The 26,899-nt window shown below is 39.2% G+C and overlaps 1 protein-coding gene across 3 annotated transcripts in view; it reads right to left on the reverse strand.

Moving 5' to 3' along the window:
- Nucleotides 1-2,994: 2,994 nt before the first annotated feature.
- Nucleotides 2,995-26,899, reverse strand: part of LOC124270140 (beta-1,2-xylosyltransferase-like) — an 87,252-nt gene continuing 63,347 nt past the window's right edge. For all 3 annotated transcript variants that reach the window (XM_046705166.1, XM_046705164.1, XM_046705163.1), the window contains exon 2: nt 2,995-4,637. In XM_046705166.1, coding sequence (XP_046561122.1) covers nt 3,047-4,483 — 1,437 coding nt within the window. In that variant the 5' untranslated portion in view covers nt 4,484-4,637 and the 3' untranslated portion in view covers nt 2,995-3,046. The remainder of the gene's footprint in view (nt 4,638-26,899) is intronic.

A 26,899-nucleotide genomic window follows, 5' to 3' on the forward strand; every position in this document is an offset into this window, starting at 1 on the left:
GCGTCATCCCATATGCGTGCGTGCGTGCGTGCGTGCGTGCGTGCGTGCGTGCGTGCGTATGTTGTGATGGCGGGGAAGGATTAGTTGTAGAATACAGAGGTTTTCTTCAAATGGAACCTATAGGGATAATGTGAATATTCGCAACAATTCTAACAGTATGTGCATTATGTTGTTATAAGTACTTGCATACACAGTGTCGCGCCTGTCATGTCTGACCTGCAACACATGATATATGTCATGACGCCTTCGGTTGTTTTGTGGAAAATTGTGCAAGTGTGTTGGGTCTTACCGCCATTTTGTGCCAAATGTCTGTGACGGAGAGATAACAGGATGTATGTAAAGTGAATAAAACGACAAATGTCTGTGATGGAGAGATAGCAGGATGTATGTAAAGTGAATAAAATGACCTAAGCATGCCCCACTTTGTATTGGAGCCGACAAGCATTAAATACATCCTGGTCCGCTTAAGGGAAGTAACTCGACGAAGCCTTAATTCCTTGTTCATCCATTCCAGCTACATGAACATTAGGAAGGGGAAATGAAACTGTTGTACGACTCAGAGTATTAAGGACATCCTATTCAAAACAAATACCAACAACAGTGATATGAAAGGCTTTAGTGGCCTTGGCCTATTTTCAGGATACTGTACTACTTGAATAAATTAACCGTGTATTATTTGATGTTAGGCCATTTTTAATGAAAAAAGACAATACCATGATTTGTGGTGTTTTCCTTAATCACTGTTTGACTGTTGACGCGTGAAGTTACGTCTCTGTCCTTGAATGAACGGCTGCACATGAGGCCCCATGATCTCATCCATGAATCGCATACCTGTCAGATAACCATTGACAGAGACAAGTTGTCTCCGATCATGAGATGTGATGATCCCCCACACCATAACGCTACCGACACCAAACTGTCGACGTTGAACAACGACCACGCGTCAGCATACCCTTCACCTCGCCCTTTTTACACCCTTGCCCTGCCATCTGAGCTGTCCTATCTTGCCTCCTTTACCGTAGATGCTGTCTTTACCAGGCAATGCGTGCCTGTCGGAAACGTTGCAGCAAAATTAGACGTATTGCAGGCCGTCGGGGCCGGATGTTGTGCTCCCTTAGTCGGTTCCGTAAAGTGCTGGAACTGATTGGACGTAAGCCAGGAATAGTCCGTTGCGTGAAACTGGCAGTCTGGAATTGAATCCTTAGATGGGTCAGCCGAATGTGGTTGTCTTGCTGAAGTGACGTCATGCGTGGACGTCCGGTCCGAGGCAAATGTCTCATGTTCCCATTTTAATTTTATTGGAAACGTCTCTTTAGAGATGAGATCGTGTTTCGATGGACACCAAAATGTCTGGCCACTTTATTTAAGGCCATTCCAGTCTCTAGCATGCCCACGGTGTGACGACGCTGATTTTCTCTGCGCCGTGGCATGACGTATGCGCAGTTTAGGTTGAAATCAACGTGTTTTGCACAACATTCAGAGGCTAGAGAATAATCAACCGTTCTTCAATTTTCAGTATCAGGTGAACTTCTTGTGTCAAAAAGCATGCAAAAAAGTGCTTTGCTACATGTTTATATAGGGTGATTTTTTATAGTTTTCAAATAATTTGTATTTTTCTTTCCGTTAGTATATTGAGTGAGTGAGTCTGTTTTGTTTTACGCCCCTTTTAGCAACATTCCAGCAATATTACGGCGGGGGACATACTAAATTGGCTTCACACGTTGTTGCCAGTGTGGGGAATCTAACCCGGGTCTTAAGCGTGACGAGCGAACGCTTTAACCACTAGGCTACCCCAACGCCCCCTGTCCTATAAGGACAAAAACCCACGGCAACCTAGAAGATGCTCTAGGCAGGGAGGAACGTCAGAAGGCCGCAACACAATATAGTATGCTGATGATGTATCTCATCGTATTTGAATTCTGATATATTCATCGGGAGGTGGGGTAGCCTAGTGGTTAAAGCGTTCGCTCGTCACGCCAAAGACCCGGGTTCGATTCCCCACATGGGTAAAAAGTGTGAAGCCCATTTCTGGTGTCCCCCGCCGTGATATTGCTGGAGTATTGTTAAAAGCGGCGTAAAACTAAACTCACTGATATATATTCATGATATTATTGTCTGCATGTCGAAGTATTAAGTTAAAACAAAATATATGTGATAGATAATTATGTTGATCTGTCAATTATGTGCTCTGTATACAATAGTAAAACATTAACATTTGGTAATAACAATCTGTGTATTATACATGCTGATCTGTATGTTCTGAAACACTGGTAATACATATTGATACATTGATAATTAATCTCCACGTATTTATCTTCCCCAACAAAAGTGTTTGCAATCATGCTGAAGGCCCAGGTTCGATTCCCCACATGGGTACAATGTGTGAAGCCCATTTCTGGTGTCCCCCGCCGGGATATTGCTGGAATATTGCTAAACTAGCCAGTTCATACACATTGATGGAGGTCAAGTAAACCACGACTGCATGATAAGCTCAATCAGTAAGATTGACGGAAATATGGTTCACGTAGATTAATCGATCAATTAAGCGAGATATCAGTTGCTTGGTAACGTAACTATTTACACTGAGACGTCGCACTCTTTGTAAAAATGAAGTCGTGTAGCTTAGAATTATCTCCCTTGTGTATCTAAACGCCAGCTAAAGAGGTGCTTAAGGTTTGGAACTATGTGGAACTGGGACTGATTTACATGTGTGAACAAGCCACTGTACTAATATATGTGTGAGATAGCGTGAGTGTGTGTGTGTATGTGTGTGACTGGATATATGAGTGAGAAAGCGTTTAAATTATGGGGAAGATGTTAGCATGTGTGAGTGAGTGAGTGAGTGAGTGAGTGCATTTCTGGAGCGATGTAACAATTACTCACACGGGCTGTTTATGTAGATTAAAACGCTGCATAAACTCTTTTTGCCTTGGCCAAGAGTCACAATTGACGGAATCCACACATATCTGTCACCACCAAAGACAATACCCCAAATATATAAAATAAATTTATTATAATACCCAAACAATTAAATAAAAAACGAAAATCACCTAACACTAGGAGGACAGATTTTTCCTTTGACTTCCAACAACATTTGATTAACAGTTTTAGGAGGAATGTAAGTGAAGTAATTCTCCTTCTCATTTTGGCCATCATAGTTCTGCCATGTTTGATATCGAAGTCCTCGCCAAGACGCCATTGCCCGGAAGTGACGATTGGCCTGTGTCCAGTATATAGGATAAAACTCCAAAACACCTGCATGTTTGGGAAGGAAGAGCGTATGTGACATTCCAGCACCGTGCATACCCAGGAGAATATCAGTGTTTGCAATAAGCTCCAGTTGCTGTTTCATTGGCAGAACATCCAGTTGCACGCCCGTGATGTTGTGGCCCGGGAGGATGTTGTGCATGTTCGCAATGATCTCATCCTCATTTTTAATTTTCCTTTTGACTAAACCTTTTGGATTTCTCGGATGGGCAACGTAATCTCGTCTCCAAATGAACATGACGTTTAGTTTATTGCAGTTTAACTGTTTCGTGGTCTTGACTTTGTGACGTGAAAGGAAGAACTGTCGGAACAGCTCCAGATACGGCACAAATGGTCTATAATGAGAGTTTAGAGGGCTGTTGTAGCCCATTACACTCCACACCATATCATCAAACTGTGTGGCTGCCTCTAAAAGCCCAGCCCTTTTTGTCTCTCCGAATAACACATTCCACGTTTCGTCAAGGCCGCCTTGTGGGTGAGCATCTACCCACAATACCGTGACGTTATCCGGATGCTGATCAAACACCAGCATCATCAAAAAAGCGTTGTAATAATCCGTCATTGTGTGATAAAGGTTGACATATTCGTATCTCATCACGGCCAAAGTCATTCCTTTAACTCGTTTTGTTACTGCCCTATCCTTTTTGCAGCTCACGGCGTTGTTCCAGTTCCTAAGATGGTCTTTGCCACCGAACCCAATCCCCGGAGGCGTGTCGCAGTCTAAACTGAAATATCCATTCTTTAAGTTCAGGTACTCGTCCTCTTCTCGCTGGTTGAGGACAGTCGAGATAGACTCTCCTCCTTTTCTACCAATTCCTAGCGATGGGTCAATGATGACGTTATGAAGTCGGGCAAACTGACTGCCGTAATTTACAAACTGACCCTCACTTTCAACCTTCGCAGCTTTCAACCAGCCGCAAACCGGATCCTGATTTATAATCATTGTCTGATTCATGAACGATACTTTGTGTTTGATATCACATCCTCTCTGACCTTCTGCTTGGGCCATGTCAATTATACTCGATTGCACTGCACCCCTGACTCGACCGACATCTTTGGACACGGTGACAACTGCATGCCCGCTGGATAGAAAATCACGCAGCGGTACCGCCCCGTACGACTTCCATGCGAATACCAAAGCTCCTAACAGTAACAAGTAAAACAAGACGATGAACTTGAACAGTTTCCGATATGGGATTCGGAAGCAGCTGGCCATGGTTCGTAATGATGTTGTAGATGTGGATGTAGATGTGAATTTGGTGACTAGATGAGCTGCCGACTCATATCGTCAGAGACAGCTGTTGCACCAGAGATGTTTCTCCATGGGATGACATACGGCCGACTCCAGGATTCAGCGTCTGGCCTCCTGTCTGAAATGAAAGAAGACAATGTTACGTTGGTGTAGCGAAGAACAAAAAGAAGAAGAAGAAGAAGAAGAAGAAGAAGAAGAAGAAGAAGAAGAAGAAGAAGAAGAAGAAGAAGAAGAAGAAGAAGAAGAAGAAGAAGAAGAAGAAAAAGAAGAAGAAGGTTCGTTTCCAGTAGAAGGTCTGGGTCTGTGGGCAGAAATTGTTAAGGGTGGCCTGACACAGATGACCATCAAAAGAAGTTGTCCAAACTCTCTTCTATTTGCCAAGAGAGTTTGGATAAAATATTTTTCAGTGTTGTGTATATTCCACTGGATGCTAATGGCAACAACCCAGCTGATACTATTCATAAACATGTTGATGTGCTTGATGATATATGTCTGAATGCACCCAAATGTATTCTTGGAAATTTTAACAATTGCAGGTTCAATAAACTCTCCCTAACTACAGTCAATATATAACTTGTCAGACACGCAAGGACAAAACAACTGACTTATGCTACGGCAATGTCAAGGACGCTTTCAAATCATTTGCTGAAGCCCCTCTCGGAACGTCAGATCACAACTCAGTGTATCTAATTCCCACATACAAGCCTAAATTGAAAACAGAAAAGCCAAAATCAAAGTCAATAAAATCATGGACAGCTGATTCACTCGACCAACTCAAAGGTTGCTTTGATTGTACGGCTTGGGACGTTTTCGAGGACTCGTGCTCGGACATTCATGAACTGACTGATGTGGTAATTGATTACATCAATTTCTGTGTTGATTGTGTCATACCCGTGAAAACAATAAAACTGTATCCCAACATTAAGCCGTGACTAAAGAACTCAAGTCTGTGCTCAATGAAAAGAAAAGGGCGTTTTCTACTGGTGACATGACGAAAGTAAAAGTTGTTCAGAAGGAAATATCACGTGCAATAGATTCATGTAAAAGACAATACAAGTCTAAACTTGAACAACATTTCTCCAACTCTGATCTTCGTTGGGCTTGGAATGGTGTTAAATGTGTACTGGGGACAAATAAGAAGCGTGCTGACATAAACGTCTCGGACTCTCTACAGTTTGCTAATAATTTTAATACTTTTTACTCTCGATTTGATACAGTTGACTTCAGTGATGACAGAGACAATGTTCGAAATATGTTATCCGATGAACGTGTGATTGAGTTAACTCCCTTTGGTGTCCTCAATTCATTTTCTAAAATCAATGTTCACAAAGCAACTGGTCCAGATAATCTTTGTGGTAAAGTTTTGAAAGAATGTCGTGAACAATTATCCCACATTTTTAAAACAATTATTCAAATTTCTATCAATAATCATTCTATCCCAAGCATTTGGAAAACTTCAAATATTATCCCAGCACCTAAAATATCCACGCTCCCCGTTGATGATGACTTCCGTCTAGTTGCTTTGACGCCTATACTTATGAAGTGTTTGGAAAGAATTGTAAAGCGTTTGCTCCTGAAAGAAACAGAGCACCTTCTGGACCCTCTTTAATTTGCCTACAGGGCTGGGCGAGGTGTCGAGGAAGCTGCCATCACTTTATTAAACAATATTTACAAACATTTAGATCTTTCCCTTTCCTATGTACGAATTCTGTTTGTTGACTTTTCTTCAGCTTTTAATACTATCCAGTCTCATATTTTAATGCAAAAGCTCTGTAGTATGCCAGTCAACCCATGTGTTATAAAACGGATAGAATCTTTTCTTGTAAATAGACCCCAGTTTGTAACTGTCAATAGCACCCAATTGGCAACAACATTCATATCCACTTGTGCCCCGCAAGGTTGTGTTCTTTCCCCGGTTGTATTTATTTTATATACAAATGATTGTATCAGTACGCTTTTACAATGTTTAACTGTAAAGTTTGCAGATGACGCCGCACCCGCTGGACTTATAAGGCACTCGGAGAATGATTATCGCTCTGAAATCACAAAATTTCTTGATTGGTGTAAAATCAACTTCCTTAAATTAAATGTTAAAATAACAAAAGAGATGATAATTGATTTTCGCAATAGTAAAAGTGACCTGTTGCCAATTGCCATTGATAACGAAACCATAGATAGAGTTGAGGAATATGAGTATCTTGGCACAGTGATAGATTCTAAGCTCACCTGGAACAGTAATATTGATTACATATACAAGAAAGGACTAAAGCGGCTATACTTTTTACGTTGTCTTCGTTATTTTAAGATTGACACAACCATATTGTCCTTTTTTTCTAAGTCTTTTATTCAAAGTATTTTAGTTTTCAATGTACATCGCTGGTATGGCAGCCTGTCTGTTCAAAATCGATGTAAACTTTCCAAAATTGTTATCACAGAGCGAGTAAAATGTCTGGACTTAAAATGCAAGATATCGGTACTATTTACAAGCAGGAAATTGAAAAAAGCACGTAAAATTTTAAATGACCGCACTCATGTCCTATTTCCTGAATTTCAACGTCTTCCTTCTGGCCGACGACTGCGCACGCCTATATTCAGAACAAACAGAGCTCGAAATTCTTTCCCAGCAAGCATCAGTGTTTTAAATTATTTTAATGTTTGTTAATAATTTTATAGTACTTTATCAATTGTTTCAAACTGTTATATTAATATACTTTTAGTGCTTATGTTCCTCAGCAATTTTTTTAATGTCGCACCTATAGCTCTAAATGTTAAATACATTATTATTTATTCAACATTATCTTTGCCTCATATATTGGGCGTTGTTGCTAGTAATATTTGACAAATGTATGGGTCTTTCTGTGGTCTTATGTATATGTATCTTTTGTTGTATTGTATTTCTTTTTCAATGTTAACCGTGTGAAGCAAATTTCCTTCAGGATAATAAAGCATTATCTTATCTTAAGTTAATATGTTTTTAAACTTCCAACATTCTCGGACATTAAATATGATACTAATTATGATTCTACAAAAACATGATACTACCAAATATGATACTACTAAATATGATCACTACCAAATATGATACTACGAAATATGATCACTACCAAATATGATTGTACCAAACATGATTACTACCAAATATGATACTACCAAATATGATTGTACCAAACATGATACTACCAAAATATGAAACTACCAAATATGATACCACCAAACATGATACCACAAGACATGATAGTACCAAACATGATACTACCAAATATGATAGAACCAAACATGATACTATCAATCATGATAGTACCAAACATGATGCTACCAAATATGATACTACCAAATATGATAGTACCACCATGATATTGCCAAATATGATACTACCAAACATGATGCTACCAACTATGACAGTACCAAACAGGATACTACCAAATATGATAGTTCCCAAACTTACTACGACACATGATCACTACCAAATATGATAGTACCAAACATGATACTACTAAATATGATACCACCAAATATTATAGTATCAAACATGATGGTACCAACTATGATAATACCAAACATACTACCAAACATGATACTACCAACTATAATACCAAACATGATACTACCAAATATGATAGTACAAAACATGATACTACCAAATATGATGCTACCAAATATGATACAAATGTTAACACAATATAGTGCACGTATGTTCACAGACATTGAATTAAAAGACCACACAGATAAACTGGACTGAATAATTTACATGGCTGGTATTCTTTCACAGTATCCTACATCGGATTTAGGATCCAAGACCTTATTTATTTTGAAACTATAATTCCTGTGCACTTGTCCCATATTCAACGTCCATATCGTCAACCATGGTGTGATATCCCCTTCGAGAATAGTGGCAGGCCATACGATGAGATAAACCCAAGTCTCCCAAAATTCAGCAGTTGAGTATTCACTTAATTGTTGTACACATTGGGTTTTGTTCCCTTCTCAGGTATTCCATATACCATTACTCAATTCGACTGAGTAATATGGTTCTTTCAAGAATTCTTTTAATGGTCTTGGTTTAAAATCCAGATTAGACTACTTATATCCTTTATGTAACAAACGTGTCCCTTAAACTCACAACTGTCATACATGTGACGATTTCTAACTGACAATACGCCCGGGATCCTATCCAAAAAACGTTCGCAGCAGTATGCAATTCGTCAGCCTTAAGTTACCATAGGTCGTAACGCTACGAACGCTTTGTGGATCGGGATAATTCAGAGCACTGGTTGCAGTAGAGGTCATGTATGCACATTCTGTTTGCTGTGGGTTGGTAAACACATATCTGTAAAATCTGATAATCCCTCGGGAGATTGAATTGCACAATAGCATACTAGTGATCACTGATATCTGTTTTTTAAAATACACGAACACGAAGTGAGCTTTCCGCCATATTGTATAGTGTTTACAAAATCACGTTTCGCAAAGTCCGGGCAAGAGACGCCCACATGTTACATCAAGCATATTATTTCGCACTCAGAGGCGACAAAGGTTTAGTCTCTATTCGCCTACATCTCAATTCGCCTACATCCCATTTCGCATACAAAAACAATGTAGACTAATTGGGATTAGAAAATGCACCCCTACTCTTATAATGAACCTGACTCACTGGTCAGTGCCATCCTAATTAGGTAAATCTTCCAAATTATCCTTACTCCATGTCTAAATTACTGTTTAACGACACACATTTTGGAAAATGTAAGCATAAATAGATAATAATATGAATTTTTTTTTTGACGAAATTGGACTTAGTTATATCTGGAATTCCCAAAATTTTGAATGTAAACTAGAAGAGGCGTATAAGCAAGTGTGGTTTTCTACGGTAGAACATTCATCAAAAGGTATCTTATATAGCTCCTTATCTAACTTATATTTAAGGTTGAGTGAATATTTGAATATTTTAAATGATAATTGTTCACAGGCATTGTTACGTTCTGAAACATCAAAGCATAACTTACCCATTAAAACAGGCCGCTGGAGCAATATTCAAAAACGTGATAGAATATGTAAACTTTGTAATGGTAACGACATTGGCGATGAATTTCATTGTTTATTTATTTGTTCTCACTTTAAAAATGCAAGAGTTAAATGTTTAAAACCATATTTTTATTCCAAACCAAATTTTCATAAAATGTATACATTATTCAATAACAATAAGAAAGGTATTCTCAGAAAACTCTGTTTATTCTGTAATGCTATCATAACATGTTTTTAAGAATCTTCGGTAAGAATACTCCATCTAAATATTTCTATTATCTTTATGCAATATATATTATATATATAATGCATTACTTATTCATCTGTATATATGAAATACTCGACTGCACACGCTATGTGAATATATTTAACTGTAACATATATGTAACCTCATATGCCGCTGTCTGTGGCCTGAGTTGAATAAAGTTCAGTTCACTCCAGTTGAAATAAAATGAAAGGGATTAATGCTCAAGCTAAAAGCAATGATGATATGTAGTTAATGTCTCACTGTAAAATACTCAGTTGTTATAAGGATATGTAGTTGAGTAAAGAGGATTGGTGCATCCACTAAGAAGTTCAGACTGAGACAACGTGTTCCTGATGAAGTGAAAATAGACATCCGAACAAGTAAACTTCCTTAACACTAAGGATATGTGATGTCATGTTATATGATGTTATATGATGTCAATATCATTGTGATCGGAAAATGGACAAATAACAGAGTAAATAAATAACAGACAAATAACAGAAATAAATTCTTTAAAAAATGTCTTTTTGTCCTTCAACTACTTCAACTAGAAGAGTCCACTTTTAGATCATGGGGGGGGGGGGTGCCACTAGGTTACCATTGCGTAATCAACAGTCAACAAACCATGACATGCTGTTTTAAGACTGTAGGCGAATTGGGATGTAGGCGAAATGAGAACATGCGGCGACAAATACATCATTGAATCTCTCATACATTTTAGAATCAAAGAACTAATTATCTTTGTCACCAAAATCTAGATGAAATCATACGCACCATATTGGGTGTGAAACCGAACGATGTGCTCGTAAGATGCATTTGTTTGAAATGTAAACAAAGTAACACAATGATTTGGTAAACACGATGGTTTGGTTTCTAACTTTCAACAGGTTCATACTTTCATGTCGAATATCTAACGGGGAACGTTTATGCTCATGTCGATCTATTGAAGGCCAAGGTTACTCTCTGAATCTTTGTTGACACAGAATATTAGGTACGTGGCCCTGTGTGTAAGTAAATATTTAAATAATATTACTGTGGAGTAAAAGCTAAAAGTATGCCTCTGCACATAGCTGAATTTTGCGCATTTGCTGACAGTGGGTGGGGATGACAAAATATCTGTACCCAGACTAAGGGAAATAATATTATTGGGCGAATGTATTGGGCTTTAGCTATATATTTATATGACGTTAGCTGTATGCGTGTTTGCTAAGGAGCTTACTTTAACTTATCATACATTTTCTGCGTTAAATCTAGAACATCTCAGTTGTGGCGTCATCGTTCCAAGTTATATCTGCACTTTAACATTTTAATAAATTCGTTATTTTACTGATTTATACTTAATCAAAATATTATTGAGCAAATACTACGTCATTGTATTTGCTTAAAAGGATGCCAACACCCCAATACTTTAATTACACAGACAGACAGGCAGAATTCTATTTCTGTAATTCTTGGCCAAGGGCCCATATTATACTATTCACACTTTGCTAACGATCAAATCGTTAATTCAACAGAAAACTATGACGTGGGGTCTAATTTAGTTTAAATATCTAAGCTTATTGTAAGCATGGATCCTAGGTTTCAGTATGTCATTGCATCTTGTGGATCCCATACCTGCTATTGACAGGTATTGTGTACTTGCAATTGACTCGTTCTATGATTTGCAAAATGGTTGATTGGTGCCATGAAAACCATTTTTATGGTTAGTCATGTATCAAGTGCAAAAGGTTAGATTAAAGTGGTTGTTTGCCTAAAGGAGGGTTGCAAGAAATTAGCCTAATTAAAGTATCAAAACTGCGGTTTACAAGTATACATGAAGGAAGGCATTCTTGTCTAATATCTTCATATCTCTCACATATTAACAGAACATGGAATTCATCCTGGACCAGAAGTACACCATTACTACGACAACAAGAACAAATCCTATCACCATAACTGATTTTTTTTATGGCTACCCAATTCAACTGCCAAACGGAAATTATTGCACCTAAATTAAGAAATAACATGCCTGTAATAATATGGAATATCTGCACTTAAGTATCTTTTTTACATTTAGCAATAAGTTAAATTTACCATATACATTACATTTTGAATTAGATACTATGGAATGCCAGTCTTGACATAAACTATCAGTCAGAGGCCCAGATAAGCTGCGTATCCGGGTACAATACGCATAGAAAATTTACAATTACGCTTTGAAAAATAATTGTTGCGTACCAATTACGCATTTAAAAGGTTAGATACGCAAAAGTTTAAAACAAATGCGTACGGAATATATTTCTAAGAATCGCTTGCGTAATGAAAAAGACATCGATTGCTATCAAGTTGTACTGTTAGTATAAGAAAAGTGTTGTACTGTCAGTATAGGATGAGAGATTTTGTTATGAAATCATTTCCATTATATTTAAGTTGGTTTTGATTAGGTATGACATAAGGCAGAACATACCTGCTTAGTAAACTTACTCAATGACATAATACTTAGGTGAGTAAAATGACTGAAATACGCACATTTTTGAAAGCATTGGGTAACGGAAAATGAAATACCCACTCAACATTCATAATACCCACTCCAACAAAATACAGTGGGTACAGTACCCACATGAGCTAAATCTTATCTGGAGCTCTGTTAACTATCATACAACCTTTTGAAAGTGATCATGAATACCTTTACATTACCTATATCTTGGGATAACTATACAATACCAAAACCAAACTGATACAAAATGTGTTTAACAGATGTAACCCAAGTATTTCTACCAGCTTCATCCAATAACATAAGCATTTGATAACACTGATACGGCAACCTATGAGTATTTAACTGAAGCAATCTACACCAATATTTAACACATCTAGACATATATTGATATTGCAATGGAACTGCCACATTCACCTAGCGCCACTGGTATATTTGCTTACTTTCAAAAACTTTTTACAGAAGTATATTTGCAAACTTTCTCTCTGTCTTCAGTATGAAGAGCCCCAAATCTCGGCTCCATAAAAAGGATAGGACAAATAGCTGCATCAAAAACTTTAAATATGTCTTGACACGAAATTGACAAGTATTTTTGTATCATCGCTTGTAAACAAAATATTTGATCCACTGTTAAGTAATTTCGGACAGGACAGAATTTGTACCACACCAAGTTTGAAGTCTATTCTTAAGAAGATCACAGAGCACTTTGCAGAATGAATCAAGAAGAGATATTCCTCCATAATTGTCAGTCACATGGATACTGCTAGATTTGTGAATGGGACAGATTATGCTTGTGCAACACTGTTTGGGACATGTTTCATTGTCCAGCAAAGTGTTGAATACTCTTCAGTCTTGTTAAGAGAGGTGTTAAATAGTTTTTAGTTGCTTTAAGTAATTCACTGTGCAGGCCGTCATGTCCGGTGACTTATTGAGTTTAAGATTGTTTAACCCCAGGAAGACTTTCTCCTCTGAAAAGAGTCTATTAATACAACTGACAAACTCCACGTCTGTATCTTCAACAGAATATAATGTCGAATAATCCAGAGTAACACTTTGCATGAAGAGCAGATGTTCAAAGTGGTCACACCACTCATCCTGACTAATGTTTGTAGAAAATGAGTTGGATTTTCTCCCCATTCTGAGAACTTTCCAAAAGGATCAGGGATTATTAAATTTTCTAAAATTAATCAGTAACACTTTTTGTTGATTAAAGTATTCTTGTCTATTTCTTCTGAAAAGAGATTTAAACTCTTTTCGTACTGTAGCTGCTTATAAATATCAAAACTAGTTCCTAGTTCTCTGCAGCCTCAATGCTGCATATGTTCTTCCTTTAGCACACTCTCCTTGTTCCACCATGGTGGTGGCAATTCTCCGCTTTGATTTATTAAAAGGTTGTCCAAATTTGTGGAATTTCCTCAAATCACAAACAGCTGTCTGGTACATGTTTGTTAGTATTGAAACACAGTTTGTTACATTTTCTTCTGATTGTCCATATAACTGATCATAATCAGAGAGAAAGACATCCTGGAACTTATTCAGGACTGGCTGCACAGAATCACTATTCCACACTTACTATATCCATGGATCACATTCAGTGTACATAGACTTAATTATTTCTACAACTATTTTGGTGGCTTGAATATTGAACATTACAAAAAAAATCCATTGTAAAAGTGCAAACAAGAGGAAAATGACAGGAGTCGTCTCTGTCAAGTATTTTAAAGTCTGTGAAATATTGGATTAAAAATCAGAAGATGCTAGGATATAATTGACGACGCTTGTACCATTATATGTAGAACATGTGAAATTTCCACCAACGTCATAAAATAATCTACCATTTAGTGAGTGAATTCCAAAAGTACAAGAAAGATTTGCTAGTTTAATACCATAGGAATTATAATATTTGTCTCTATTGACAATATTGAATATTGAATGTATCACAGTCGTCCTGGATGCAGGGTTTTACGGGACGCGTGATTCCTGCGTACTGTACGCAGAAATTTGATGAAGTGTCCCAAAACTAAAATCCTGTGTATCCTTGTGGACGCAATATAATTTTTTTCTGTGAAAGAACTTTATGAGTTTGTAATGATATCTCATGTTAAAATATAAACATTCTGTTTACAATCATTATTCCAATGACATTGAAAGTAACACATATAACCTAATCTTTACCAAATGGGAAGCATCCATGATCATTGATTTCATCATGGTTGACTCCCAATTTTGAAAATGGACTCTCAGAATACATATGCCCTGAGTCCCCAGGACTCCCAGTTTCGAAGAGCTATGTAAAACCCTGTGGATGTGAGTAAGATCATCATTAAGGATAAAGTCAAGAAAGTAGCTCATTCTGGCATTAAAATCGCCAGCAAGAATATGAGGATCATGATAGCTGTCTTTTATAGATTCAATTCACACCATGCCATGTTGTACGGATCAAACAAAATACGGGAACCTCGCTTTCGCCTAATGCATGTCCTTCCGTTCACAGTACAGTGCACTCTGTACCGGCTTGGGACCGACTAAAAAGTCCCAATTAGACAGCAGTCCGAGGTACACAGATTTTAAGGTATACATCAATATTTATAATATTCATCATAACAGACTACTTAACAGTTCAAACGTACATTGCTTACTGTAAGAGACAGGCACGTTTCCCCGCGTACGTTTTCCAACAATGATGCGAGAGTAGTTCCCCTTGGTGTTTTCAAAAAGCTGAATTTGAAAGCGAAACGAAAAACTACATGATAATTATGTATACTACATATGTAATGTATCTACATGCACGCCTTGACGGAGGTAATGGTTTTTAGGCATTTGAATAAAAATGTGAAGGTTTTACGGGAGTAAAATATCTATCTTTACAAATTAATTCGTCCGAAATGAACTAAAACAACGAAAACACAACATTTCCGTGTAGACTAAAGATAACGTGCTTTGGAGGGCATATAGATTGTTAGATTTATGTAATTTCCTGTAAAACACCTTGAAGGAATGTTGATTAGTAAGCACTTGTAAACGGCTGGGTGGGAACGTTAGAACATCCATGATGTATTAAAATCAATTTTGATGAATAAAAACATGAAATGTATTTCTAACTGTAAGTCAGGATTTGTGTACCGTTTTAGTGTTAATGAGAGAATGATTGGTCATATACTGTGGACAGAGAGTATACACATATATCTACATTAAAACACGGGGCTAGGGGGGGGGGGGGGGGCTCTAAATACTGCACATACTACAAAACATAATATTATTGCATGGCAAATTAACATTTATGTCATTACATTGTTTTTGCATATTAAGAAACCAAAATCTCCTTCTTCTTCATTACGGGGCGGTCGGGTAGCCTAGTCGTTAAAGCGTTAGCTCGTCATGCTGAAGACCCGAGTTCGATTCTCCACGTGCAATGAGTGAAGCCCGTTTCTGGTGTCCCCCACAGTGATATGATTAAATTCGGCGTAAAACCGAACTCACTCACTCTTTCTTTACAAGTGGAGCTTAAAGCAAACATGTATCGACATTCTGCCATCTGTCATGTTTCTCCGATCAATCTGAGCGGGTCATCCAAGATAACCTTGAACAGATTGTATTGGACCCATCAAGTAGCAATATTTGCACGAACATTGAAGGTTATGAAATATCTATAATTAATTATTCCACTTTTCCGTCTTAAGGAGATGCCACGTGTGAATGTTCGACCAGCAGCGCCACTTGTTGTGAAGGCATCGTATTATCAATAAACAAGTTTACGACAAAAATATAAGCAGTAAAGATTACATATACAGTAAAAATGTGCTATATCGAACACTTCGCTTACAACGAACTGACAGGTATTACGAACTGTTTTGCTTTGTCCCGGCCACCTCCTGCACATTTCAGTCGAAATGCGTATGAAAAACTACGGTAATAACGAACTAAAATTAGTGTTATCTTTGTGTTCGTTATAACCGTTGTTTCTTGTATACACATTAAACTTTCAAAAATGTAAATGGGAGCATATTTCTCTGACAATCCCCTTTCATAAAGTCCCACCACAGGCCATTCCCTTCCAGCCCCCATGGTAGCCTAGTGGTTAAATCGTCCGCTCGCCACGTCGAAGACCTGGGTTTGATTCCCCACATGGGTACAATGTGTGAAGCCCGCTTCTGGTGTCCCCCGACGTGATATTGCCTGAATATTGCTAAAAGCGGCGTAAAAACTCACTCACTCACTCACTAACTAATATCATATGGTCGGCCCTTATATTGAAAATCGTCAAAACGTCTTTATTGATAATAAACATTAAGATAATAAAACCGCAGCTGACGATAAAGAGTAAGTGTTCTCATAAATATCATACTGACATATCGAACTGACGTCTTTCTCAAACATTCTGGTTGAGACAGTTTGGGGTGAAGAATGCAAAGAGGAAACCATGTATTGATTAACATTTCCCAATAATTTCTTCTTTCCGTACTGTCCACATTTCAATTCCCCCGGTTGTAATACATTGTGTGTTTTAGTGATACCACCTGGGAGAAACTGAACAGTCGTCGATCTCCTTAATAATTGACAAAAGGAAATTGAATAGAAACGCCGGTAGACTGTTGGACACCCACAACCCCCGTCCGTTCCCCCACACACGCAATCATCCCCCCACTCACCCAGTTTTTAGGCTGCGGATATCAATATCAAATTACATGATCGGTAACGACGGTTACGCGTTGTTCTTTTCAATGTGCCATGTTTATTCACTAGACGTGCATGTCAAAGCTGTGTTTCTGTGTACCCAAGTATTTGTTAAATACTTCCTCGAGGTATGGGCTTGTTATTTCAAATGGCTGGCAGGCGGGAGGTCTCTTGTGCACGTCCGTACATAGTGTGAAGATTAATTGCATGATTCATTTATAACTTTCTGTTTGGATTTGATTGTCAATTACGTTAGATGTTCGAAATTGCTGCTGTCCATGGATCCTACATTGATACTAAAATTGCGACAATGTATAATTCAAACAGTTGCAGCAGAACTTTAGAACTGAAATTTTGTAAAACGGCGACTATAAGTACATTGACTGAGGGATAAAAGAGTACGAACGTTTTTTTCCATTGCTATTGTAACTGACACTTGAAAGACGTGTTGTTAGAGCTTGGCGTGCAAACTTCATTATAGTAGTAATAATAAAACACGGCATTTTTTGTAAATACACAATGCCATTTAAAAGTGGTCAAATCAAACATATTCGATTCGAAGCCGCACTGGCTGAGTGGGTTGAATGGCTGACTGTTTGTGCTGGTGATCATGTGTCTCACTGCTAGTGTGGCTGAGTGGGTTGAATGGCTGACTGTTTGTGCTGGCGATCATGTGTCTCACTGCTAGTGTGGCTGAGTGGGTTGAATGGCTGACTGTTTGTGCTGGCGATCATGTGTCTCACTGCTCGTGTGGCTGAGTGGGTTGAATGGCTGACTGTTTGTGCTGGTGATCATGTGTCTCACTGCTAGTGTGGCTGAGTGGGTTGAATGGCTGACTGTTTGTGCTGGTGATCATGTGTCTCACTGCTAGTGTGGCTGAGTGGGTTGAATGGGTGACGGTTTGTGCTGGGGATCATGTGTCTCACTGCTAGTGTGGCTGAGTGGGTTGAATGGCTGACTGTTTGTGCTGGTGATCATGTGTCTCACTGCTAGTGTGGCTGAGTGGGTTGAATGGCTGACTGTTTGTGCTGGTGATCATGTGTCTCACTGCTAGTGTGGCTGAGTGGGTTGAATGGGTGACGGTTTGTGCTGGCGATCATGTGTCTCACTGCTCGTGTGGCTGAGTGGGTTGAATGGCTGACTGTTTGTGCTGGTGATCATGTGTCTCACTGCTCGTGTGGCTGAGTGGGTTGAATGGCTGACTGTTTGTGCTGGGGATCATGTGTCTCACTGCTAGTGGCTGGCTGGCTGAGTGGGTTGAATGGCTGACTGTTTGTGCTGAGTGGGTTGAATGGCTGACTGTGATCATCATGTGTCTCACTGTGGCTGAGTGGGTTGAATGGCTGACGAGTAGTGTGGCTGAGTGGGTTGAATGGCTGACTGTTTGTGCTGGTGATCATGTCTCACTGCTAGTGTCTCACTGCTAGTGTGGCTGAGTGGGTTGAATGGCTGACTGTTTGTGCTGGTGATCATGTGTCTCACTGCTAGTGTGGCTGAGTGGGTTGAATGGCTGACTGTCTGTGCTGGTGATCATGTGTCTCACTGCTAGTGTGGCTGAGTGGGTTGAATGGCTGACTGTTTGTGCTGGTGATCACGTGTCTCACTGCTAGTGTGGCTGAGTGGGTTGAATGGCTGACTGTTTGTGCTGGTGATCATGTGTCTCACTGCTAGTGTGGGTACGAATCCCTGATAGGACTCAACTTAACAAAAGTACTAAAATCTGTTCTTCACTCAGAATGTGTACTCCCAATAAATAGCATATATTACGGCAAAATTTGTACAACTGCATTTGTAGTAGAAACTGTGAAAAAAACTGCAAAATTTGTCTAACGGCATTTATGGTAACGGCAAAATTTGTCTGACGGCCGTCTAAACTGCATTATATCGTAGAAAGCGAATAAAACAAAATTTTACAACGGCGGAGTACCAGCATTTATGTTAGAGAAAACCTCAAGTTTTCTAAAATGGGCGTGTATAACTTCTAACGGTAAAGTCTGGAAAGGCATAGGCCGGCGGTCTATCTGCACGCAAATATGAAACGACTGAAAATCATTATCATATACCGGAACGATTAATTAACTGTAAACATAGTAGAAACGAAAGCAGAAAACTGAAACTGCGATTTGAAAGGCCTTCATCGCGGTGTTTTCTTGATGTAACCATCAAAACAATGACAAAATAAAGCAGATAGCGAGTAAGTCAGGTTTTTCACCACTTTTAGACATATTCCAACAATGGGCTTTAAACATTGTACCCATGTGAGGAATCGGACCGTGCCTTCAGCATTAACGTTACGCCACGTGTCTAAAGCAAATAGGAATAATAATAAACAACTATCCCCGAATACTAAATCCTTAATGTTAAACGTGGATATTCCTCGGAGTCCTTTCCCATGAGAGACGAAGGGTCGCCGAGTGGATAAAACACTGGCCCGTCTCTCCCCGGACCGGGTTCAAATCTCCTCATAGACATAACATGCAAAGCCGATTCTCAGCATGGTGTGTCATGGTATATGCTTACAAGTGACCAGCCAATCTCATTCTGCTCCACACATAACAGCTCTGTAGATAATCCCGCTTGATAAGATGACCACAATGGGACTATACAAATATTGTGACGCAACGTAAGATTCCACCGACCACGTCAGCTAGTTAGCATTGAGATAAGGTGCATCGCTTTGGGGCATTTTCAACAGCTGCCATATTTACACTTCCCCGTATTTCCTCTAATAAGCACCGGCCTCCATTAAGCGCCGTGGATAAAGCAACTGTTCTCGACATGAGTGAGTGAGTGAGTTTAGTTTACTCCGCACTCAGCAATATTCCAGCTACATATGGCGGCGGCCTGTAAATAACTGCTTCAGGACCAGACGATCCAGTGATCAACAGCATGAGCATCGATCTGCGCAACTGGGAACCGATGACATGTGTCAACCAAGTCAGCGAGCCTGACCACCCGATCCCGTTAGTCGCTTCTTACGACAAGCATGGGTTACTGATTCTAACCCGTTCACGGGTCGTTCAAGAAATAAGCACCGGGTCTCTAAAAAGCGGCGGGTGTGCCACATGTTTCCAAGTTTTCAAATAAAATACAAATGGAAAATATTTATTTACTTCCATCGAAACTTTAAGCGCCGGGTCTCCAATAAGCGCCGGTCCCTATTAGGCGCCGGGTCAGAGAGTTTGCTGAATTAATAAACATCTGGGCACTTACTAGAGGAAATACTGTATCTCCTGGGATAATATACTAAATAATCCATACATAGCTTATACTTTGGTTTTGCGTCTATTCCTCATTGCCTTCTAAATTCGACATATTGTTAAGCAGATTAAAGCAGTTAGTCACAGATTAAAGCATGTAATGCTATATTTATCTTGTTGACCATTGTCCTCCATTTGGATACTTGTGAAACCTATTACATGTACTGTTGTCCGCGCAGGTAAAAGAGTGAGTGAGTTTTAGTTTTACGCCGCTTTTAGCAATAGTCCAGCAATATCACATCAGAAAAGGGCTTTACACATTGTAATGTAAGGAGTCGAACCCGGGTCTACCGCGTAACTAGCGAACGCTTTAACCATTAGGCTACCCTACTGCCCTTCGCAACTAAATGAATATAACGAAAGAAAGCATTAAGACTTTTAACTAACTAACTAACTAAATAAATAAATAGCAATAGATCAACGATATTATCAATATTCGACTTCATCATACTCTACCTATCACTGCGCTAAATACGGATCTACACAAACCATCATCAAGAGGTGAAAGTTCCATATACCGTTTTAGACAATTCTGTTTGTACGACTTTAAACTAAACACACCCCCACCCCCACTGAGTCCGTTCCGTAATGCAACAGCTTAAAATGAAGCATGTCTAGAGTTCCCTCATGGTTGGAATCTCTCATCACACACAGGCCCCTTTTCAGTTAACATGGAGTAAGTTATTCCTGCAAACGTTTTCAGAGACTAAGCCTTAGTCTGTTACAAGAGAATCATAGGATAATGTGGAGAGAATGGTGAAAACCTGGGTCTAGATTTTCGAAGCTCTCGTAGCGCTAAGATAGTCGTAAGTTACAGTTGTTGATGTATGGCACTTACGATTATCTTAGCGCTAAGAGAGCTTCGAAAATCTAGACCCAGGTGATTAACAGTTGTTGGGAGGCTCTGTTTATAATTTTACTAAATCGTGTTCCTCATAATAAAGAAGTTGACATCGATAAATTCTCACCTTTATGTGCATTACTTCGAAATCGTGATTTTCACCACACACACACACACACACACACAAACAAGAAACAAAAAAACAAAAACACAAACAACACAACAACAACAACACACACAACACAACACAACACAACACAACACAACACAACACAACACACACACACACACACACACACACACACACACAAACACACACACAAACACACACCCAACATCAAGATTTTAAAGCAATCTGACTCGTTGCTATTGCCAGTTTGGCGCCAATATGCTCTAGTGTGGTGAGTCAGTCTCATCTTCACGCACATGTACACCTACCTTTCGGAACGTCCACACCTATGTAAAGTACGAGCAGTGCCGACTGATCTCAGCGGGATTTCATTCAATAGCCACTAGCCAATGACTGAACCTGTTGTTTTCCGTACACTGATCATGCCAGTCGAGATATCGCAACATACATCCGAAGATTGCACAGCTTGCATTCGGCGCGACATACTGTATTGGGAGTACCTTTTATAACAGAATTTGATATCTAATGCGCACGGGAATCAATTATTTTAGACAATTATATTTACACGCAATACAGCGATTACTACTCCGTTGCTGTAACCCATGTTTGGTGGTATAAACTTACACCTGTTTATTTGTCATCATTTACTTGATGGATGGATTTATAACAGGTATAATTAGTGGTAACTCCACTCAGATAACCCGACAAAGGTTCCCATATAACAGTTTTCGTGTCTAGAGTAAATACAAGATCAACATTATAAATTAAGGTCTGATTTGGCAAATGTGTTGCATAATATGTAATATGTGCATAGAGTGCAGCAAGAGGAATTATCAGCTGTGTTAAAAAACAAAACGGCTATCAAAGATTAACCGATAACACGCTGATTACTTAATTACTTTTATCTTGCACTGCGGATATGTCAAAAAGTAGACTAAGTGTTTATGCATGTAGATTTACTAACGTTGGCTGAATACACATTGTCGTAACATACAACAAGGTCGCACTTAGCACGTGTGTGTGAAATATGATTTACGTAGGCAATCTATAAAATGTCTACATATTACAGTCATGTTATAAATTCACTAAACACAGATCGTTCACTTATAATGAAGTTCCCAAATGCATAAATATATAATGTTAAATTAATTAGAATTATGAGACAAAAAATATAGACGTACATTGACTTCGGCTTTTTTCAGCCCTGACATATTTTACCACTGGCAGATGAACTTCAAAATGCATTCACTTCAGACACCATTGAAAGTGCAGAATGACACAAAACAAGACCAATAAATTGAATGTTTACATGCCCGGTTTTCAAGCCAGATTTACACCTGTTTGGAGCAGAACAAGATGTTTCGTTTCGTCTCGGAGGTGTCTAAAACTCCTTCAATGTTGTATAATACAAACTTTTCGGTCTGTTAAAAGGGATTGTCGAGTCTCTTGCTCTATCACAGAGGCAAGCAACCTCTTTTCTAGGAAACGCTGACGGTTTGTTGGTAAGTAATGAATATTTGCAACTCTGGACTGCCTCGCTAACTCTATCAGCCAAAACCTCATAATATAGCACTTTTAAATCAGATCTTATAGCAGAGCATTACCTCCTTGATGTTAACATTAAAACGTTTAGGACACCAATTGCACGACTACGATGTACATCCCATGAATTAAATATAGAAAAGGGCAGATATCATAATGTTCCACGAGACAATAGACTGTACTTTATGTGATTTAGGGGTGATAGAAGATGAGTATCATTTTATATTAGTCTGTCCGTATTTTCACAATTTAAGAATGTTATATGTCCCCCAATTTTACCACATCAATCACTGTGAATATAAATTATTAAGCTTATCGTTGAAAGCAAGAAATCTACAAATTGTAAAAAAATCTATCAATGTACATCTGATATGGGTTCACTAGTAGAAAATTTGTTTTAAATACCATGTAACTGTACACACTTGTATTGTACTATAGGCCTGTGGCCTCTTCAGTACCCTGAATAAAAGAAATTGAGTAATGAATATATGTTCCTCTGTCCTCACTGATTGCACATACGGACGAGTGAATGAGCTTGTAAGTCATTGTTAAGAGTAATCCAACAATATCACGGATACTTCAAACTTGGAATTAACATATTGTACCTACTTTGGGAATTGAACTCGGGTCTTCACTGAGGCAAATAACATTTTGACCTTTGCCCGCTAAGCTATCTCTCCGACCTTTAAGTAACCGACAGCCGAAAGTCGGGGTGGTGGAGGTATGAGGATGTTTCCATCACTATGGGAAATGTCTGTCGACGGTCATGGCGTGCTTTAGTAGTTATAGACACAGTTTAAACACAGTATTCTGTTATTTTTCAGGAAGCTTGCAATTCCATGAGTCTTCATGTTCTATTTGGATCTATAATACATGCGCTGTACATGAAATATGTACCGGATAGGGGATTGTAAAACATTTAACACTTTCTTAAAAGAATGATAGGTTTAAATTTGTTTCAGATTATTTGATTCTGAAGCCAAGAATGTAGTGACCCATGAAGATCCATGTTAGAACATTGGCCTTCAGTAATCCATTCTTGTAAGAGGCGACTAACGGGATTGGGTGGTCAGGCTCGCTGACTTGGTTGACACATGTCATCGGCTCCCAATTGCATAGATCAATGCTCATGCTGTTGATCACTGGACTGTCTGGCCAAGACTCGATTATTCACACACCGCCGCCATATAGCTGGAATATTGCTTAGTGTGGCGTAAAACTAAATTCACTCACTCTCTCTTCCCCTCTCTCCCCCTCTCTCTCTTTCTCTCTCTCTAAATCTCCCTCTCTCTCTCTCTCCTCTCTCTCTCTCTCTCTCTCTCTCTCTCTCTCTCTCTCTCTCTCTCTCTCTCTCTCACACACACACACACACACACACACACACACACACACACTATGAACATTCGCTTCAACGGGCGAATCCGTATAGGATATACAATCGCGCAATAACGAGATTGCGTGACATAATATTTCACTACGGAAACAGATACTTTAGATTAGCATGTGTTACAAGTACAACGACCGCTACACGGTGATAAGGCGACAGCGGCAAACTGGATAAATATCACCATTAGAAATAGTGCGATCATTTAGTTTACGACTTAATACACGAGGACGGATATACGACTTTATTCAAATGACCTAAGTATCAAACCCTGAGACCTGCAAATCCATATCACCACGCCTCCTCCACACCAGGCCCTCTCCTACGACTAACATGGGTGCATAGCATATAGCTTGAACATTCAGCACAACATAATTAGCATCATTTTCATCTGAGTGCATGACGTAATACTTACAGCGTCTCGGTATCGCTATCGGGGACGTCATCCACGATACTCACCGTCAGCGTTGGAAGGAAACTCGAGTGCTGGAAGGCGTGGTCTCATCACGTTGTTGTAACCATAGTTCACATGTACAACACTGGGTTGTTATAGCTTCGAGGTCAAACCCCTCTCAGAGGTCGATACACGTTCTGGTTAAATGTGTCCAAATTACAGCCTACTCTACAAGCCACACTCTGCCTCAATTATAGTTTCATATTATAACGCTTAACATTACTTCATATTGAAGTGGCTTATTTCAGTTATTTAAAGACAGCAGGATGTGTGTCATTCACCGAGGCCGTGATAATGAAGTTATGTAATTCAATCGGCACGTGCACATCTTATGACGTATACGCCATTTGCGGAGTGTTGGTAGAATCAGTACTCTTTATGGGTCAGTAGCTTTTAGTTAGTGAGTTTAGTTATACGCCGCTTTTAGCAATATTCCAGCAATATCACGGCGGGGTACACCAGAAATGGGCTTCACACATTGTACCCATGTGGGGAATCGAACCCGGGTATTCGGCGTGACGAGCGAACGCTTTAACCACAAGGCTACCAGCCGCCCCGTCATGGCTTTTGACATCGCCATACGCACTATCAAATAAGGAAATTTGAAAGTAATATAAAAAAGGGATATTAAAGCTATATGGAGGCAGTCTGTAAATAATCGGTTCTGATCAGACAATCCAGTGAGTGACATCATGAGCATCGACCTAGGCAATCGGGATACGATGACGTGTGTCAACCAAGCCAGAAACCCTTACCACCCGTTCACGTTAGTCGTCTCTCATGACAATGGGTTGCTGAAGACCAATTCTAACCCGGATATTCACGGCTAACTTAGCAAATACACTCCGCTAAGACTGACTGACTGACTGAGTTTGGTTTTACGCCGTTTTTAGCAATATTACAGCAACATCACGGCGGGGGACACCAGAAATGGGCTTCACACATTGTACCCATGTGGGGATTCGAACCCGGGTCTTCGGCGTGACGAGCCAACGCTTTAGCCACTAGGCTACCCCACCGCCCCCGTATATCGCTTGTGAGCGTACCTCGATCCTACAAATATGCATCACAAACACCATATAAAGACCCACACTGTAACATAGTTTACGGAAATGATTTCACCTGTAACCTTTGATGCTGTATGTAACATTTGTCTATACAAATCTAGCCATAATTTATTACAAAAATGCTACACGTTTAAAAAATCTGGTAAGTCTAAATTTACTGTGAATGTTTTGGGACTTACGTACCCCCACAGGAGGACAATAATTTTACAATACTTCAACCCACTGTGAGGATACAACCACTAACAATATTGACGAGTGTACATGGCAGTCATGTTGGAAAATGAACGTCAATGTCTAATCCGGTACCCTGTCTAAACTGGCATTTTATTTCGGTCCCATGGAGTGCCGGTTTGGACAGGTTTCACTGTATATATCAGCGATTTAACCCTCTGGGGAGTGAGTGAGTGAGTGAGTGTGTTATTAACGTGTCACGCGGTATACAAACATATGATCATACAAACAGGAGAGATTGAAATATACACCACCCGGCCACCTGTGAGACACGAGGTATCAGTAGGTACATAGAAATATAGTTATTCAAGTAATCCCAATTATAACATGTTACAATGTGAATGGAGCCTTAAAGTCTGTGTATGAAAAACAGAAGAAAAGAAACGTAGTCAGTGACAAGCGTCAGAAGTGCACTATTTACAATGCAAGTTGAAACCTTCTCTTATACATATCAGTATCAACTGCGGCAAGGGAAATAACTAAAGTATCATTTTGCATGTTTTTAAATTGTGCTAGCTGTGTGCTGACTGACTTGGTGTACCAGCGACGAGGTGCCTCGAGCTCACTCTGAGAGTGAGGGTTCCAGTCACGGTGGGAATCAACCCAAAAGTAGAATCCGTACTATACTGAGAAAATGTTATCCTAAATATATCATATGTTACAAATGTAACATATATCGGTCAAACAGGATTCGGTGACAACGCAACATTGTAACAGGGGATCAGTTACACTCAGACAGCTGTCAAGGACAATACAGGTATAAATTAATTTGGCAGAAAATGATATATAATATATATATGATTTTCTGTCAAAGTGATTTATATCTGTCAAAGTGATTTATATCTGTATTCTATGCATAGTATCAACTTTAATATAGCCAGTGTGTTCTCCGGCAAAAATGGCTTTATTTAGAGACATATATATATATATTTATTTATTTAGTGTATTCATGTGTTATTACCTTACCAATTAGGTTATCGCTGGACAAATTCTTGAATCTAGGGCAGGTTAATTTAGATGATGCACCTATACATTCGGAGTGCTTTGTTTTGATGATA

This window comes from Haliotis rubra, unplaced genomic scaffold (assembly GCF_003918875.1).
Source record: "Haliotis rubra isolate DU_JTF1 unplaced genomic scaffold, ASM391887v1 Scf15, whole genome shotgun sequence".
NCBI classification, from domain to species: domain Eukaryota; kingdom Metazoa; phylum Mollusca; class Gastropoda; order Lepetellida; family Haliotidae; genus Haliotis; species Haliotis rubra.